This window comes from Castanea sativa, chromosome 8 (genome assembly GCF_040712315.1).
Source record: "Castanea sativa cultivar Marrone di Chiusa Pesio chromosome 8, ASM4071231v1".
In the NCBI taxonomy this organism is placed as follows: Eukaryota; Viridiplantae; Streptophyta; class Magnoliopsida; order Fagales; family Fagaceae; genus Castanea; species Castanea sativa.
Genome location: NC_134020.1, coordinates 49,158,388 through 49,177,501, shown reverse-complemented (window position 1 = coordinate 49,177,501; position 19,114 = coordinate 49,158,388). Strand labels below are relative to the sequence as shown.

General features: G+C 34.5%; 2 protein-coding genes across 3 annotated transcripts; one reads left to right on the top strand and one right to left on the bottom strand.

The window, feature by feature from the left end:
- The first annotated feature begins 1,757 nt into the window (after positions 1 to 1,757).
- On the top strand, positions 1,758 to 5,539 carry LOC142607880 (uncharacterized). Its single transcript, XM_075779539.1, has 4 exons — positions 1,758 to 2,196; positions 2,344 to 2,418; positions 4,934 to 5,106; positions 5,236 to 5,539. Exons 1-4 carry the CDS (start codon positions 1,875 to 1,877, stop codon positions 5,428 to 5,430), a joined length of 765 nt encoding a protein of 254 aa, XP_075635654.1. The 5' UTR covers positions 1,758 to 1,874; the 3' UTR covers positions 5,431 to 5,539.
- A 1,440-nt stretch (positions 5,540 to 6,979) lies between these two features.
- Positions 6,980 to 13,412, bottom strand: LOC142607793 (uncharacterized). 2 transcript variants are annotated; one of them, XM_075779423.1, is made up of 9 exons: positions 13,293 to 13,412; positions 11,266 to 11,583; positions 10,768 to 10,893; positions 10,623 to 10,662; positions 10,434 to 10,516; positions 9,672 to 9,749; positions 9,516 to 9,569; positions 9,143 to 9,277; positions 6,980 to 9,020 (listed from the first exon to the last, which is right to left on the bottom strand). In XM_075779423.1, the coding sequence occupies exons 2-9, from the start codon at positions 11,569 to 11,571 to the stop codon at positions 7,317 to 7,319; spliced, it is 2,526 nt and encodes an 841-aa protein (XP_075635538.1). In that variant the 5' UTR covers positions 11,572 to 11,583; positions 13,293 to 13,412; the 3' UTR covers positions 6,980 to 7,316. The 2 variants fall into 2 exon arrangements, with proteins under 2 accessions (XP_075635538.1, XP_075635539.1); XM_075779424.1 differs by having other exon boundaries at positions 11,266 to 11,576; positions 13,293 to 13,361.
- Positions 13,413 to 19,114: the final 5,702 nt, after the last annotated feature.

Below are 19,114 nucleotides of genomic sequence, written 5' to 3'. Positions count from 1 at the left end.
AAATTAGTATACATTAACCCTATGAGCTTGTCTTAGTGGTTTTTAACGCATCATCATATTTATGAGATTCTAAATTTTAAACTTTTATCTAGTATTTGAGGGTAATTTCTATGGGATTTTTTTTAGTAATAATTTGGTGCGTGTGATATGGAGGGTTGCATATATCCAAAAAAATAATTAGATACTCGAATTGGTCTAACTTGGTGCATGTGATATGAGAGATTGCAAATACCCAAGAAAATAATTAGATCAAAGATATCTATATTGTTTGTCCAAAAAAAAAAAAAATGGAATACATTGATCAAATGCTACTACGGTAAGCGGAGAAGGAATATTTGATTCCTGTTGGCGATCTTTATGGATAACGTGACAGTGACATGAAAATCATCCACATCCAAATCCACATGACCTGGCTTTGTTATTAGACTGGATAAAGATATTTTATACTAGATTCTAGGGCCAATGCTCCTTCAGTCTCCACCACCATCCCATATTCCCATTCGTCTACAATCTAAACCAAAATTAGAAGCAGTCAGCAGCCAAGCTTTGTATTCCTTTCCAATCCAATTCATATATCTTTTTATTTATTTTCCGCTTCTATTATTGCATTTTTTATGCCCTCTCAAATACTCCTCCATCCAAATATAGAATTGAGTATCCAAATTAGAAATTTAGGTTGTGTTTGGTTCTATGTAAAATGTTTTTCAAATGTAAAATATTTTCTGGTGAAAATATTTTTCGGAAAAGATAATATTTTCAGGTGTTTTGTGGTATTTTAAAAAATACTTCGAAAAATATTTTTTAGTGTTTGGTTGTGTTCTTGAAAATACTATAGAAAACACATTTTCTACTTGTTGCTCACATTTTCTCACATTTTTTCAGCTTCCAAATATGATATCATTTCTCAGTCCACAAACACAAAAGAAACAAAACCCAAAAAAAAAAAAAAAATTCATCAAATCCGGTGCAATCTTTGCTTGATCGCGCGGTGTGATCGGCGCTGTGCTGCGATTGACGAGACCTGTGCGATCTGGTGCGATCAGCGCGGTGCTGCGATCGACGAGACCGGTGTGATCTTTGCTTGATCGGCACGGTGCGATCGGCGCTATGCTGCGATCGACGAGACCGATGCGATCGGCGCGATCTCTCCTTGCTCTCTCTCTCTCTCTTTGCGCGTCTGAGTCCGGGAATGGTTTGAAGTGAAAATTTTCACTTCAAACCATTTCCGGGTCAAACCCTTTAATTTTATAGTCAAATGAAATGCATTTTCAAAAATTCTATTTTCCATACGCAACCAAACACATGGTTTTACAAAAAATGATTTCCTAAAATAGTTTGAAGCCAAAACAAACGGACCCTTAAAGAAGTTACAGTTAATAATTTAATAAATCTTCACTGAAAATTAAAGATTCAAGGGATTTTTTTTCTTACTTTTTTTTTTTGGTCCGAAATATATTCAAAGAAATGAGATTGGATAAACCTGACAAACAATTAAATTTCATTATTTCATTATTTGCCTGTGTATTATCAAAATATAGTATATATATAATATAATAAATGCTAACGAAGGACTTAAATTCATTAGTTTATATAAATTATTTTTAAAAATATTTTATAAGAAAATGATAAAAAAATTAAAATTTTCGTTTAATATTTTCTATAATAATTATATTAAAACTTTTTTATTATGATTTATTAACAAGAGCATGGTTAACAGGATTGTTATAAGATCACAAGTCAGCACGACGCCGTTTCTCAACTTGGGAAGACAAATTAATTGTGCCCAAACCAACACCCTCTCATATTTCTCTCTCACTCTGAAAGACCATTTCTTGAGTTGAGTGTTTAGGCAATAAGAAAAAGAAAAGAAAGAAATGCTTCTCTCTCTAGTACACACCAGCAGCTTCGCATCACCTTTTGAATCCAAAAACTATACCAACAATCTCAATCCCACCACTTTGCTGTTGCCCAACTCCTTCATTCCAGACTTTCAAACTGAAGTACCTACAAATGCCCTCAAAAGTTTACTTTGTTTGAGCAGTAAAAGAAGATCACACAGTAAGAGAGCTTTCACTACCACCACTACTCATGCTTCTCTGCTTGAAGCTCCTGTCTTGTGGGCTGGTAGGCTTTGCATCTTCTATGCCCTCTTGAAGGCTGGCTTAGCTGGATCTCAATCTAACCCAATTTTCTCAGGTTTACTTCTATTTAAATTGACACTATTGCTTGATAATGGGGTTCACTTATTTGCTTCTTTTTCTGGGTTTTTCAATGTAAAGATATTGTCTTTCCATGTAAAGCTTTTTAATTTATTTTATTTTATTGTGTTGTCATTTCATTTAGAATTGGAAAGTGATGATGGAGGAGCTGGTGATTTGGGGTTCTCTCAGTGGTTGGAGAACATACAAGGGAAGCCAGGTTTGTGGGTTTGACTATACTTGCTTTCCTTTGATGGTTAATACTTATGTTACCCAAATGAATGAAAGTTGGACATCTTCCTTACCCTGTGTTTGGTTGCTGAGAAATCTGGGAACAGAAGATATAAAAATTATAAATCATATTTGAATTTGTTTCAAATATGAATTATTTGAAGGAAAAAAAAAAAAGTGAAATATATTGCCCCAACTTAGCCAATTTCTAATATTAGGCATAGCAGAGTGGAAGCTTTTGCTTTCAGGCCCCAGATATATTGAAGATGAAGTTTCTGCATTTAAAATCAAGACTAAAAAGGTTGTAACCAGTGCACAATGCTCCCACTTTTGTGAGGATTGGGAGAGATCATGGCAGGTAACCTTACTCCCGTTTTTTTTTGAGAGGTTGATTCCCGAACTCAAACCTGTAACCTGTCACTTTTGGTGGAAGGCTCTTACCTTTGTACCAAGGCCCGACCTCTAGTTAACAGCAAGACTAATGAGAAGAAATACCCAGATGAATTAATTGTTATTTCTCTATTTCTGAAATTTTAGGCATGGATTACAAAGGTAATAGATAAATAATTTAAAAACACATTACCGAGATTTTAACAAATTTTTTCCTGTTAGTCTATGCCTAATTTTGACCCAAAAAAAAAAAAAAAAAAGGTTATTAAGGATTTCCGTGAGAAATTTTAAAAGCTAGTAATTAAATTGTTTCTGTAACAGCTAGTTTTGATCTGGTCATGTTGGCTGTTAAGCATCAGTGGCTGAAGGTGATAGGAGAAGTTTAAAAAATCAAGATTTTAAGCAAACCATATTACAGGGTGAAGAAAAGAAAAAATATTGCTAAGCAACACTGTTTGGAAGTCAAACTAAAGTTGAACTGTATTGTGATTATCAAAATGAGGTAGAAATCCATTACCCTGAATATAGCCTTTTTTAAGAGTGGAGCTTCTCAGAAATAATGGTAACTTTAGAAAAATTAAATTCCAACAAATCCAAAGAACCATCACTCAAATGATTCCCAAACTTCTGTAGAATGCAAACAGAAGATATTTCTAGTATCCTTTGTTAACAGTCATTTTTTTCTTCAATAACTTTTTGTAGGATTTGGATTGGAAATAAATTTGTACTTTTTACTTGTTAATTATAAAATTACAATTTAACAAAAAATAATTAGTGAAATAAAATGCAGAAAATATTACTATATATTAATTTCTCAATATATCCAATATATCGTAATTTGATTTTTAGTTAATGAGTATTGAAGTCATGGCATTAGTGTGACATACACCTCATAGGCACACACCTGGTTACTGAACGCTATAGCTGACAAACCATTGTCTCTTAGGGCCTCATATGTAGAATCCTAGTGTAATGAAAAATTTTACATGTCTATGCAGTTGACTATAATGCCTGCATGCCAGATAATGTATTCTCATGAAAATCACTTCGTTTGCTCAATAGTTGTTGAGCTTAATGACAAGAATCATTGTCAAGTCTGGCATGAGACTCCAGCCATTTCTGTTGCCTTAGGTTGATAAATGAGTAGAATTTTCAGGATCGATGTTTTACTTGATTGACTCATGTAATGATTTAACTAGGTTGCTTCAGCCTTCTTAGCATATTCTTTGTTTTGGTTCTATATAATATGCAATCACTCGTGAACAAAAATGGGCAAAAGTCATTGGGATATTAGGTGATTGTACTTTTTCATTCATTGTTCTACTTCTATGTGGTACTGAGAAGTGATCTATGGTGTTCTGACTCTGAAAAGGTGTAGAAAGATTTACAATTTTCACAATGGTATGTTTCAAATGAGTGGCAGCTAGGGAGAAAGGGGGTAGGTTGCATGCCAATCACCTCTCCTAGACCCCCAAAAGTGGGAGCTTTGTGCACTGGATATACAACCACATAGCGATTGAATTTATGGTTCACATGATTGAATTTATGGTTCACATGCTCTAACATTTACAAGAATTGCTTGTTCTTTTAGTAAAATGAATGTTTTGTCATTTCTGTTTGTCTGTCATGTTGAGTTCCTGAGGACAGAGAATGGTTTCTTTAAGATTATTGATTTTCTGTCATGTGTCCTAATCTTCTAAGTAGTGTCTTAAATTTTAATGGAGAAAGATATGCGAGTGAGGAAGGGGGTGCTTTGTATAGATCATCTTTTGAACTTGTACTTCATTGCCGTAGCCTTTCACTCCTTCTAAATAACAAAATGGATGAAAATGTATGGGAAAATATTCTTCTAACGAAAATTTGTTCTCAGGAATCTTTCATGTCTTATGTTCTACTTGAATACATCAAAATGTTATGAGGATCGAAACTATACCTGCCAACATAAATATTCTAGATATATATGTTTGATCTTTGTCTTCAAGAGTTATCTATTCAAACTGATTAAAAAGAAGAAGAAGAATTTTTTTTTTTTTTTTTTTTTTTTTCTATTCAAAGCTGTATCATCTGCTTAATGTTAATAACTAGGTATTCCTAATTCTTGCTCTGTTGAACAGTGAATGAAGCAGCTGATAAAAGGAAATTAGTGAGTAAATGGCATCCTACAACAAAGGGTACTCTTAGAAGGAACTACAGAGTGCCGTCAAAATCTGAGGGGCGGCACCTGCTTAAAGCCATTGCTTCCCTATTGTCAGATGATGATCACTTCACAGATGCTACTTCCCACAAGGTATTGCAAACTTCTTGAACAATTTCTAGAGTTTCATTTTCTTTTCTGTTTGTTCCAATATATTTTTCTCTGTCAGCAGGGGTAGCTAGATAACATTTTAAAACAAAAATTTTGTTCTGGCATTCTCAGGGCTGTCAAATTAGAAGGGAGACTGCTCATGGAGAAAGTGTTTGTTGTAACAACGTGAGGGCTCTGTTTGATGAGCTCCCAACACCCCACCTAACTGTAGAAATCACACCTTTTCCAGCTGGGCCTCTCACAGAAAAGGATTACACCAAGGCTGAGAAGCTTGAGAGGGTGCTCAGATCCGGTCCTTCTATTTGAGTCATCTTTGATAACTTTCTCTTTGTATGTAATTAGTGCTAACATTGTATATATAGAAAATGCCACGTACTGTTCTCTTTAATAATGCACTTAAGTTCATTTCTGACTACCTTCTAGGATCAATTTTGGTCTTTCAAAAAAACTTCCCCCTTTTCTTTTCTTTTGAGTCAGAAGCCTGCATTGTCTTAATTCAGCAAACTAAGAGGTTCGTCTAATCCTAGAGAACTAATTGGTTAGTTACTTGTTCAACCATGCAGCTTAAGGATTCGAGTTAGTTATTGCCTATGCACTTTCTGATCTGCTAAGAAACTTATAGATGTTAGATTCTGGGAAATCCAAAAGAAAAGGTTAGATGGAATAGGGTGCATTTTTTATTATTATTTAGTTTTCCACCAATGTGAAAAAAGAGAGCTGGGGATTCAGGAAGGCTTCGCTCAATGTTTTCTGCAATGTGAGAGAAGATGTAATAGGAAGATGGTGTTCAATGTGTTTGTAGAAGTACCACTGCATCTGTGAGCTCCTATTCTATAATACAAAGTTTAGCTTGGAGAAGGGATTCAAAACAGCATGCCTTGGTTGGAGGGGCATACTAGTAGGAGGGCGATTGAGTGAATTACACAATTTTAGCATTTTGATATGATATAATTTGAATATTTTGAATTTGAAAACCAATTGAGGATTTTTTTTTTGTAAAATACTATTTTGGCCTCTAAACTTTATCAAAATTTTGTTTTTCGCCCTTAAACTTTATCAAAATTCATTTTTGCCCTAAAATATTGAAAATGTTTTATTTATCCTTAAACTTTACCAAAGTTTGTTTTTCATTCTTAAACTACTAAAAAAGTTGTTTTTTTTCATCCCTATTTTTGTCTCTAAACTATTGAAAAAACTATTTACAAAGTTTGGGGATAAAAAAATAACTTTTAAAGTGTAGGGAATGAAAATAAATTTTTCGTAAATTTTAGGGGACCAAAATAGTATTTTACCATTTAACATTTATTTTATAAAATGATAAGAAATTTGAAGATTTATGATATTAAGTTCAGTATCGTAATCTACAATCTTGCTGCAATGTATAAGTTATTCAACATAATATGATAGAAATTTCTTAATAAATAAATTTATTATCGTATCTATTCTTAACAAGAATGATCATAAATATTTTTATACAATTATTCTTAATAGCTATTATGCCTAAATAAGGCCGCACAAAGAAGCTCTTTATATTAATGACTCTGTTGTGCGGTTGAAAGAAAGCTCCAAATTCGGCGACTAGTTAGTCAATAAAAAACAAAAAGTGACAAACACCAGAACACATGATCAAAATCATATCATATTACATGATCGAAAGTGATATTATATATTTTTCAAACAAAAAATAAAAAACAAAGGTACCAAGCGGCCATCAGAAATTTAAAAAAACAAACTAGAATTTTCCATTGCATTGCCCCTCTTTCGTCTCAAGACTATATTGTTGTTATGCAAATTCATATTCAAATTCTCATTCAAAATTCAGTACAGGGTGTTAATGCAAAATAACAGAATGAAATTTTCCAGTGAATTATGCTTCGTCTCAAAGCTGTATTGCTTTCATACAAAATTAAATCTTCATACAAAATTCAGCACTAAGAAAGGGGAAAGACAGACAAGGAAAGACAGAGAACCAATGGGGAAAAAAATTATATTGCGACATAGATACTGCTATAAAAAATTACATTACAAACAGAAACCTGTCAATTCTACAAACCTAGAAATTTATACTCCTCTTTTGGGCCCTATTGACCCTTCAAATAGTTAGCCAACAAGTGTAGTACCAACTCCCAAGTTATTTCACTCCAACTGAACCCACCAAATCCTCCTACTCTGGATTATTCACCTTTGACATATTACCCCTCAGACTTTGAGGTAGGCACAGAAGTGGGCGAGAAAGGATCATAAATCTGCTGTCCTCCTGGTTTAGAACCTGGCTTACCAGAAGCAAAGGCAAAAGTGTTGCTAAATTGTTGATTTGGAGCCAAGTGAATCTCCGGCCTAGTTGGGCGAGCTGGATAATTTTGTTGAAGTTGCAGAGAATTCCCCGGCCTGGGAAGGATAGGACCAGGCAAATTGGGCATTTGTGGAGCTGGATTAAAGCTCCTTGGGCCCATTTGTGGGAGTGGAGTCCTAGGAGCAACACTTGCATTTGGATATGCTGGAAGTCTGGGTGGACCTGTTGGCGCTTGGCTTCCGGAATAGGGAACAGCAGATACCGGTGCTTGCGGCTGACCTACTGGATTACTGAACTGTGGCCTTTGAAAGACTTGATTGCCAGGTTGAGGTGTTATTTTGGGCATAGCCAAGTGAAAAGATGGTGCCTGAGTTGTTGGAGGTTGCATCTGCAGAGTACTCTGACTTGCAGGTTGACTGCTTATTGCAGTGGGAACTGTTTGAGAGACTGGATTCTGCGGCCGGTGAGGTTGAAAAGTAAAATCACCAGAACTTGGAGCTGTCACCATCGGTGGTTTTATGGAAGTGAAGTTTGTTGTACTTCCAGAAACAGAATTTGGTCTTCCTGCTTGCAGAGGTAAAGGTGGTTGTGTGGATGATGGTGAAGGAATTGGTGCAGATCCCAATCCTGGGTTTGTAGATGAATTAGGTGCTTGTGTTTGGTGTAGAGAAGCTGAAAATGAAGCTGGATTTCCCCCTTGAGGTGGTGGATTCAATGCAAAATGTGGGGTTGCAAAAGGACGGTTCGCAACATTACTGGAAAACTGGGGAGTGGATGGCTGAGGAAAGATGACAGGTGAACCCAAACTGGCTGTTGACATATTTGAAGGTGGTGCCATAGATGCCACACCTGGTTGTGGATTTTGAGGATGAGGCCGGTTGGGTGGAGCCATCTGCCCCATGTTACTCAGACCTAGAGATACTGAAGCACTACCATGGGCAGACCATACAGTAGAGCTCCCAGAAGGGGTCAGAGGTCGGTCAGATATTGATCTGGGTTGAATGCCAGACATTGGTTGAGGAAGTGAAACCATTAAAGGCCTTGTTGGTGGGGGTTGGCTACTAGTAAATGGAAATGGACCTGAAACATTAGGCTGAGCTGATGAGGGCTGTAACGCTGGCATGGAAAGATTTCTGTGTTGGCCAATATGTCCAAAAGGACCTCCCATGTAAGGATTCTGTAGAACTTGTGTCGGTGGCTGTGGTCTAGGTGGAACGGCAGGTGGGTTTTGGAGAATTGAGTTGAATCCAACCATTGGAGTTGGTCGAGGCCCAAACAAAGAAGGCATGTTCGAAGGATTCAAAGGTGATGAGGATAAATGGACATAATTGTTGAGACCTGGTGCTGAAGGATTTGGAGGAAAGAGGCCAGGAGATGCATGCATTGCACTGTGAGATTGACCTGATGGGAACCACAGCCCAGGGAATTGAAATTGACCTTGTAAAGGAGTTTGCGTAGGTCTGGCCTCTGATTGCAGTGCTCCCTGGTGTACTACACCAGTAGGAAACATGTGTGAGGTGGCTGCATCTTGTCTTTGAGTGAGAACGTCACTATTATCCCCAGAAACTGATGTAGATGCTGTGGATACAGCAGCCAAATTTCCCTAAATAAAAGGTAATTTTAAAATTATGAATGTTAAACAAAACTCAGCAAATAATAAACAAAAGTCTTTACAATATAGCTGAGCAACTATGGGTCATAGAACTTATTGCAATCGAAACTCACTGATACTGAGGAGACTAGCAGTTCAACAATAGAAACCGCTGCATCAACTTTCTCAAATGTTTCAGCTGATATTTGAACATATAACTCTTCATATGCACCCTGAACTTCATTTCCATCAGATGGTTTAATTTCTCCCTGAAAATGAATAGATTAAAGAGTGCAAAAAAGAAACAAGTCAAAACCACTAATCCTCAATTTTGTTGCATCTTGAAGCAAACAGTTCAAGGTAGATCATTCTGAAGTAAGACATGTTTAAAAGATATTTGACGCTGTCAGAAGAATATAAAAGTATTTAGGAAGATGAAGAAAAGACATAGCAATCTATGATTAAATATGAACATCAGTATTTTTCTTTTTTTTAACCAAAAAATACCTTCTCTCCTGTCTCTGCTTTGTTACCATAAACTTGTATTTTGGCTCCAGTTTCCTGGAATGCAGGTAGCAAATGAGAACAAGGTAACAAATTTGTTGATAAAAACTCACAAATCATTAGCACAATTTTGTAAAAGTGACAAAACAAACTTCTTACTTTTTCTAATCGCTTTTGATTCTCGCCTCCCGGCCCAAATAGTAGGCCAATAATGTTGAACCCAGGATATTCTTTGACCTGCAGAGGCAATATACCACACGGTAGTGTCAGAAATTAAAAGTCTTCAGTGGAGTCAGCAAAACTTGATATATATATCAACAAAACAGAGATGCGGAATTGTTCAGTGCACACACAAACTTCAAAATTAAAACAGATGGTAAGTTTGAATTGTACACCTTTTATCTTCCGTGTGTGCGTGCACACATACACATACAGAAACAGCATCGTGGTTTCTTTGCAATGCAACTTTGCATCATCTCAGTTCATTTAATAATTGCAAAAGAAACTCCTAAAATTTTCCTAAGGCACCAATATTCTCTCTCTCACTCATTAACAAGTTCAGCCCAAAATTTATTTTACATAAATTGTTTTAAAGTTTTAATGGAGTTACTATTATAATGGAAATTAATGCATTTCTGTAATTATTTTTTATCTTGAATAATCTTTGACCTTCTATACATTTATACTTCAATGAAACTCTATTACTTAGTGTTATCAAATTTTGTATTTAGATATTCGTTTCAAGTGCAAAACCTTTTTTTTTTCTAATAGCTGCATATCTATGTAATAATAACAATGCAGCAATTGCTAGTGTCAAGAAAAAGAAAATGAGAATTTCTAATCTTTCATCATTGTGGTTCCAGCATATTAAAATGGAGGATTAAAAAACATGTGCAACAAAAGGTTGAAAACCAGACTTACAGGGATTGGAACTCTTGACTCCTTCAACAATGGTTTATAATCAGGTGGGACCTTGTAACTTGGATTCAGTTTCAATAATTCACCTGAATTTCATCAAGACCAAAAATAATTATGCAATACACAAAATTAAATAGAAAAATAAAGAAAAGAAAAGAAACAACAAAATCAGGGAACATATGTCAAACTTACCTATGGCTTCCCGCTTTTCAACTTCCAATAGCTCCGACTTCTACATCACAAATTCTAATGTTAGTGCTTAAAAACTTAGACTATTATTCAACATGAAAAATCAATACGCAACAATGTAGGAACCCAATATTAACAGTGACCCTACCTTGCTATTTCTTTGAGGACTTGGAGATCTGTGATCTAAGTTTTCAGCTGTTATTGATGAGTCTTGAGTGTCCCCAGCCTCCAAAGATCCCAATATTAGCTGTTGCGTAATTTGGTCCACCCTCGTCTGCTCAAAATTGTACCACCACACAGGCAGCAATATCACTTAGTGGCACCTGGAATGGGAAGCTCCCATGCAAACTATTCACATGGAAGATGCCGACATTTCAACACCCAATGGTAAAAAGGGAAATTTTCAATTGCCATCAGCTTAGCAATAAATATTCCCCCACAAACCGGGGCTATAAATGCCTCCAACCTATTCTAGATCTCAAATTTTCTTTTCTAAGTTGAAACGTCCTAAATGAATCAAAATTCTAAGACTATATGAGAAGAAGAGGGGGGAATAATAAAAAATTTGGATAAAAAATTTAAAGATAGAACTCACATTAGAGGAAAGATGACAGAACATGACTTGAAATAAGAATTCCAAAAGTACCTGATAAGCTAAGGCTCTTCCCCTTTTGACCGCAGCATCCTGTGTGAGATCAGGGCCCCATTTTGTTTTCCTCTGCACCACTTTGGTACTTTCCTCATCAGCTGCATCACCACCTTCCAGCTTTTTTACTCGAAAAATCGGAACTAATGAGCCTGATAATTTGTTTTTTGGTATAACAAATCCAGATTTTGCAGCAAACTTGGAAACCTTCTGGCTACTAGATGGTGTTACAGACGAAGCAGTTGTTCCAGACATCTTAGTACCGGAAATCTCAACAGCAGATGTCGTGTCAACCTTTGCACTCATCCTGTCTACTTACTTCGCACAGAAGTAGCATACATGGAAAACATTGGTCACAAACAAAAAATTTTAATCCTTTGAAACTGTCATTTCAAGTCTATCCATAATTAGACTGACAAGAAAAAAATATTTAAAAAAAAAAAAGACTAAAACAAACAGTTCAAGTTTATTAAAGTTGGCATTTTTTTCTCAATAGTCAATACATAATGTAATTAAACAGCCAGGAATTTTCAAACATTGAAAGATAAAAAAATAGTAGGCACTGACAAGAGTAAATTTACTGGTGTATCAAATTGGGTTTTTGGGAAAAGATAATATTATTACATCCACTTGGAGCCACCCAAAAAAAAAAAAAAAAAATATATATATATATATATAAATAAATTTTTTTAAGAAAAGCTACAGTACAGCCAGTATATCAAATCTGCTCTAATGGTGACATGATCTAGAGGAACTTTCTTGAAGCCCATGAATGGGGGAAATAGCATTTGCCCACCCACAACTTAGGTCAAAGCCATGAGAAGACACCAGGAATCTTTCCAAGTAAAACCATTGCACAAATGCAATCCTTGCAATTGGTAGGAAAATATTAGAAAGCAATGTGCTCAATCTTTTTTTAAATTAGAACTTCACTACAGAAGACCCTTGAAACCTGCACATTACATCCATGTCATCACATCCTCTAATATGTGACTAATGCTACTTTTTATTTTCCCTTTTCCCAAACGAAACGTATGAAGAGCGTATGGCATTAAGCCCTTATCCATTCACTGTTTAAAATAACATGGGATGGATGAGCAAATAACTTGACTTATAAAGCTCATTACCAGAAAAAAGTATGGGCATTAAGTAGAAGACTATGAATAGATGATTGTCTATTAGTTTAGACAACAAGAAACTAAAGTCATATTACAGATAGGCATTCCCTTTTAACAGCACACTAGTTTGCAAAGCACCAACGAAAAGCTCTTGCCAATTGCTTTCTTATGTTTATCATTTTCTTACGTATACACAATAAAATTGAACTATCAAGTATGCCAAGAGCCTTGTAGTTCAACTAGCACCTCCTAATATTTCCAAAAAAGACGTCCAGAATTCAAATCCCCCAACCCCCAACTATTATATTATCAAAAAAAAAAAAAAAAAAATTGAACTATCAAGAACATTTCTAATAAATTATAATCCCAATAAATTCCTCCCAAATTTTCATCCAATTTATTTAATTTCACTATTTCAACTCCAAAAAAAACTACCCTTTTTTTCCACTCCTTTAACTTATAAACATACATACCAAAATTTTATAATTGATAAAATTGCCAAAATATAAAAATGGTCCTAACGTATATAATCAAGCATTGTGTCAGACACTACACTACACTACACTAGTACTGGAATTCATTTTCCACATCCCTGAAACCTTTCAGAATATTAGAGTTTCTAACAACACAATAGCTATTAATTACAAAATAAACTAAAATCATTGCTTTCAAATCCTAATTACAATTAACATTTTTGAGTTTGAGACCCAATGAAACAAATTCACGCTTTACATATGACCAGTGCAGTACTAAAAAACCATGCATTTCAAAAAAATTTCATATCCTTTTTCTTTTCCCAGGCTTTCTCAGCAACCAAACAAAAAGTTTAACCCCCAAAAAAAAAAAACGTAAATACATAAACGGTGCGTTTTGTGAGAGAGAGAGAGAGAGAGAGAGAGAGAGAGTTACCAGTAGAAGAAGGTGTTTGTCTCAGATTTGAGGATGCATATGAAAACCAAAACGCTGCGCTTCAATCTCTCTCTCTCACTATGCTTTGCCTCTGCAAAGAGGAATGGCAACTATACTGTCAAAAAACTTCGTTTATTCAACGCTAAACCCGACCCGACTACCCTGTTGTGAAAAAATAAGATGGGCTGGGCCATGGTTCAACCCAAACCCACCTCATACTTTTTTTTTTAAAAAAAAAAAAAATTTATAATAAGATGGTCAGACTTGAGAGAAAGGAGATATGAACTTAAGGCTTTGTCGATAAAAAGAAGCAATTGAATTACAAGGTTCTTAATATAAATTATAATTTTTTTTTTCTTTCTTTTTTGTATGGATTTTAGTATAAGTCCTTTTTTTTTTTTTTTAATTATCTCACTCTTAACTCCTAAGTCAAGAATTTATACGGTCTTCATGGTAGATCACGTTATTTTTCCACCATTTCACTAAAAAATTCTCATGTGTTTAAAATTGTTGAATTAGTTTAACTTTTTTTTTTTTTAATTATAAGCTAACTCGGCAATTTTAAACAAATGAGAATTTTTTAGCAGAATAGTGGATAAGTGACGTGGTCCATTATGAGGATTGCATAATTTCTCCTCTTAATTCATACGATATTGCTTTGTCTAAAAATATTACAAGAGCGATTTTACATGTAATGTATTTATGGTTTGAATTGAAATATTTTTAAAATTTTGGAGTTTAATTTAAAATCACCTCTAACCATGTGGTTTAAAATATATTTTATCCAAAGATTAGTATGACTGGAAAATGAAAGGAATTGGGATTTTTTTTTTTTTAAGAATTAAAATTGGGAAGACATTTTTTTTTATTTTAGAAACACAAAATTTGGGAAGAAATAAGTGGATAATGTAATATTGAAGAAAGATGATTAATATGACACAATAATGAGCAAATAGCATAGTCTTTTTTAAGCAATATTTTACTTATATAGTAGTAGAACTGTAGATGTTCTAATTTTTCATTTTTTTTTTTCAATTTGTGTGAAATAACATAAGCTTTCAAAAAAAAAAACATAAGAGAACCTCTGAAGAGGTTAGAAAGGATTTGTCCAGTGCATAGATCCTCTTATATAACTTATTATAATATTTAATTGTTATTAACTTATTATAAAAATAATTAATAAAAAAAAAACCAAAAGTGGATTTTATTTTATTTGCCGGAGCAACAATATCTATAGAAGTTCAAAAATGGAGAAAGGGCTTCTAGCCCAATAGCATCACCTCTTCCCCTATCTCCTGTATCGCATTTTGCGGGTTCAAGTTCAACCCGCCTTTGTTTCACTTCCAAGTAAAATGAGTATAATTGAGTTATTTAATGGTTTATCTTATACTTTATTATGAAACTTGAATTTTTAGTTGTTGCTTCCTATAGGAAATTTTAATTTTAGCTTCATATGAAATTTTTTCTAAAAAAAAACTTCATATGAAATTTAAAAAAAAAAAAAGATACCAACACTAACTCCTCAAACATAAAATTTCAAACAAACCATAAGATATCTAAAGACTGTGTTAGAATGGATATTTGTAAGGTTCAAGAAATGTGGACATGTTTAAAGAAGTTTGGATTATAAAGATTAAAGAGTAGGATAAGTTGTGTGAAACTAAGAATTACTCGAGTTTGAGAAGTATTTGTGACTAGCTCGAAAAAACCACACTCTCCAAGAAGGGAATGAGAAGTAGGTAGGAAAAAAGATAGAGACTACTGCCACTCTACCAGTGTTGCCTGGCCCGCAAAAATTTTAGAGTAATATAGGCTTATTAGTCCTCCATTTCACTTGAAATTTTGATATATTTATATAAGTAGAATTTTTTTTAATATTTATTTTTTAGAGGAAAGCCCCCAAAAAAAAAACCATATAGTTTTATTATCATGACAAATAAATCCTTGTGCTTTTAAAATTGCTAATTCAAACCTTGTATTTTAAAAAATTAATCAATCTTGATTAAAAAAAATATCTAGGAAAATTAAATAAATTTTAAGTGCATTTTCACAACATATATTGTGGGGACTAAAAGAACTTAAGTGGGTATTTGGACCTTGGGCTTTATGGATGGGCACTAATTCGTTCTAGACTAAAAGCCCCTGGAGCTGCAGGTCGGCTCATGGGTTGAGAGTCCGAGAATTCGTCCGAGGATGAATCTCTCTTCGGACAGACCCGCGAAGACCTTGGGATTCGCCAAGAAGATCAAGGTAGTGTTCTAGACGAACCGTTGGTTAAGAGGGGGATCTATATACTTTCTAAACGCCATGGAGTGAAGGAAATATCTAGGAAAAGGCTGCAACCTCCCCATTAAAGACCCTGCATCTACCTCCCTGACCGCATTAATGGGGAAATGACCCCTGAACAGTAGAAGTCAACCTTCTTGTTATCATTTGAAGACTTCCAGAGGGTGGTGGATGAGACAGGTGTCTCATAGGGTAATTTGTGTTACACGTGGATAAAGTGGGAAGAAGAATAAGTATTTAAGGAGGAGAGGGAGGTGACTAAAGAAGGAGGAGGAAGAACTGTAACCTTTGAAAGAGAAAGAGAAATAATATACATAAATCATTCTCAGATTACGTCCGAGGAGGTTCATTTGCCCTACTTGTCCATTGTTTGCAAATACTGTAATATCCTAGTCTGTACATCAAATTTCGGATATCACCTAACTAGATTGCGAGCCCACACTCTACAAATTTAATTGTTTAAGGCTCATTGGGCCTGAGCCCACATGTGTTTTTGGGTCCAGGCGCAATTGTGCACTTACATATATAAGAAATTCATAAAATGATAACTATTAAAAAACATTAAAACTATGATTAATCCCTAAAATATAAAACTATGAATACACTTGAAGGATTTAAATATTTTTTTTTATATATTTCCTTTTAGAAATGGCTAAAGGCTAATTAAAATAAAATGACATACGGAAAAGACTTTGAATATGTTATAATAATAGTAATGAAAATTTATTTATTTTATTGGTATGTGTCATGTTTAATTATTTTTTAATTCAATTTGAATTTATTATTTTTCTACTTAGGAGCATCACAAAGTTGTTTAATTTAGTTGTTGGCATGCCAAGCAAAAGTTTGCCCCTTGGCATCCAATTTAGAATACTAGTTCATACAATTTATTTTTTCATTATTTTCTTTCTTTTCAAACAAACAAAAAGTTAACCCGCTATACAATGGAGATTGTCAATGACTGAGTAGCGGCGACAAAGATTGTTGGTGAGAGATGGTGTGAATATAAAGATTATTGGGTGGTGAAGATGCAATGCTTGGATGTTCGATGATTGAATCTTGAATCTTGTAGTTGCCTATATTGAATCTTGGAATCAGAATATATCCTGATTTCTAATCGGATCTAATTTCTCTAGATTTCTGACCATTTTTCATAATTGATTGAAATACTATCTAGTTATTTATTCAATTTTATAGTTAAAACATATTGTGTATAACATACAAACTCAATTTATAGTTTTCTCCAATATCTAATGCATAAATTGACTTGTCTTCATACATGGGTCGTGCAATCAAGCAATAATAATTTGGATTGTAAATGTTTTACATTAGCATCTTTAAAAATTATAAACGTTTTAAATTGAAGGTTGCGTAATTTGAAAGGAAAAAAAAATAGTATGATGTATCATGTTTTAGAAATTCACCCACTTATGTTGCTCATGATTTAGTGTAGATATAAATAGCATCATGAATAAATTACCATATGAAACTATTATTTTTTTAACTACCAAATTTAACCATGTAACTCTTTTTTTTTTTTCTTTTTTTTAAAGTCTAATACTACATATACTCTTATTTTTTTTAACTACCAAATTTTACCACATGTAACTCGTATTTTTTTTTAAGTCTGATACTACATATAATTGAGTGTTCCCCCTCCCCACTTGTAACAATTTTTTTTAATAAAAAAAAATCAACATCTAATAATTGTTTTTAAAATCTTAATAAATAAAAAATGTGTATTTATCATACATCTATAAAATTTGCTTGACAGCATGTAATCTAGATGTCTAATATCTAAGAAGATATTTAGTGTATTTGGAATATGCATCATCTCCCTTGTAACATGTAAATCCACTATGTTTAGAGCAACCACATCAGTTCCTTCATTTTACACATTCATTTTTACACTAAAAACCTAATTTTTCTATTTTACACATCTATTTTTACGAAACACCCACATCAGTTTATCTATTCTATCACCTCTTTTAATTAAATAATCAATTTTTTCAAATTTTTTATTATTTCTCTTAACTACCCCCTTTAATACCCCCGCGCTCTCTCTCTCTCTCTCTCTCTCTCTCTCTTTACCCATTTTTTTCTGATTTGTTGTTCTCTCTCTATACCCATCTCTACCCATTTTTCAGATCAACTCTCTCAATCAGATCCAACCAGATCAGACCCATGACAGGACAGCTCCGACATCGCAACCACCCACCCCACCACTCTAGCCTTGCTCCTGGGCCGCGCCACGGGGCGTCACGGCCTAGCCCGTCCATGCAGGTGCGGGAGATGGCGACGCGGCAACTGGAGGAGCGCAAGGCTGACTAGGGGTACTCGAAGCTCATGGTGGCTCTGGACATCATGTGGAACTTGGCGTTTGTGGTGGTCTTGGTCTCTCCCCAGCTCCGATCCACAAGCATCGATCAAATCCGAGATCTCCCTAGCCCCGATCAGGCAAGACCCACGAGCTCTAATCAGGCAAGAGCCACAAACACCGGTCGTTCCAATCAAGCACCAATCGTTCCACAAGCATTGATCAAGCACCGATCTGTCTGTGTATCTGTGTGTGTGTGTGTGTGTGTTTTTTTTTATATTTTTTTAAGTGTATCGTTGTTGATTTGTCTGTGTGGATGTGTTTGTGTGTGGGTGTGTTTGTGTGCATTTGAGGAAAAAGAAGAAGATGAGAAGAGGACAAGCAGTTTGTTGAGCACAGAGAAGAGAGAAAAAAAAAACGAGCGAACATGAAATTAATAAAATAAGAGATAGATGAGCTACAGTAACCGTGTAAATATACACGGTTACTGTAGCTCATAGATGAATTTGCACAACTTTACACATTTTTACACCCACTGATGTGGGTGTTTTTTTGCTCAAAATGTGTAAAATTTGTACTTTTTTTTCTATTTTAGAAGACTTGAAAGGAATTGGTGTGGATGCTAAGAGCCACATGTTTTAGATCTAAAATAGATACGGAATGTGTAAGGCTCACATATGAGAGAGATGATATATGTGCTAAATGCATGAGATTTTTAAAAAATAATAATAATTACATCTCATTGCAAAGATGGACGTTTCCTAAGAAAAACTTTATTTCTTTTACTTTTTCATCATGATTTGGCTGAACTCTTTTTAAATCATCTAGCAAAATTATTAAGCACTGCCAACCAATCCAGACACAATGATTTGTGTTCTTTCTCAAGGTAGAGAAAACTTAACTGCTAACCAGCTTCTGATCAATGGTTAGTCCCCCCACCCCCACTTTGTATTTGATGTAGTTCGAATATTTTATCTAACATGGCTATAGTACAAGAAATTACAAACCATTAACTTCAACTTAGCTGCATTCCTAACCTTCAACAACTGCTTTAACTTGGAAATTGAAATGGCTCCCTATTACTAATAGAAAGAAGAAATTATAAATTTATAATCTTGGATTGTTTATAGGCTTTGGGTGAGTCTATGCTAGGTGCCGCTGTACAGTCCCTGCTCCTACAGAGTAAAGCTACACGTTAAGCGCATTTTCTTTACACAGA

Coding starts and splice junctions, on each gene's coding strand:
- LOC142607793 (XM_075779423.1), bottom strand. CDS start 11,571: ATGAGTGCAAAGGTTGACACGACATCTGCTGTTGAGATTTCCGGTACT. Junction 10,894..11,265: donor GAAGAGCCTTAGCTTATCAG/GTACTTTTGGAA, acceptor AATTTTGAGCAG/ACGAGGGTGGACCAAATTAC. Junction 10,517..10,622: donor TGAAAAGCGGGAAGCCATAG/GTAAGTTTGACA, acceptor GATGAAATTCAG/GTGAATTATTGAAACTGAAT.
- LOC142607880 (XM_075779539.1), top strand. CDS start 1,875: ATGCTTCTCTCTCTAGTACACACCAGCAGCTTCGCATCACCTTTTGAA. Junction 2,197..2,343: donor ATCTAACCCAATTTTCTCAG/GTTTACTTCTAT, acceptor CATTTCATTTAG/AATTGGAAAGTGATGATGGA. Junction 5,107..5,235: donor CAGATGCTACTTCCCACAAG/GTATTGCAAACT, acceptor TGGCATTCTCAG/GGCTGTCAAATTAGAAGGGA.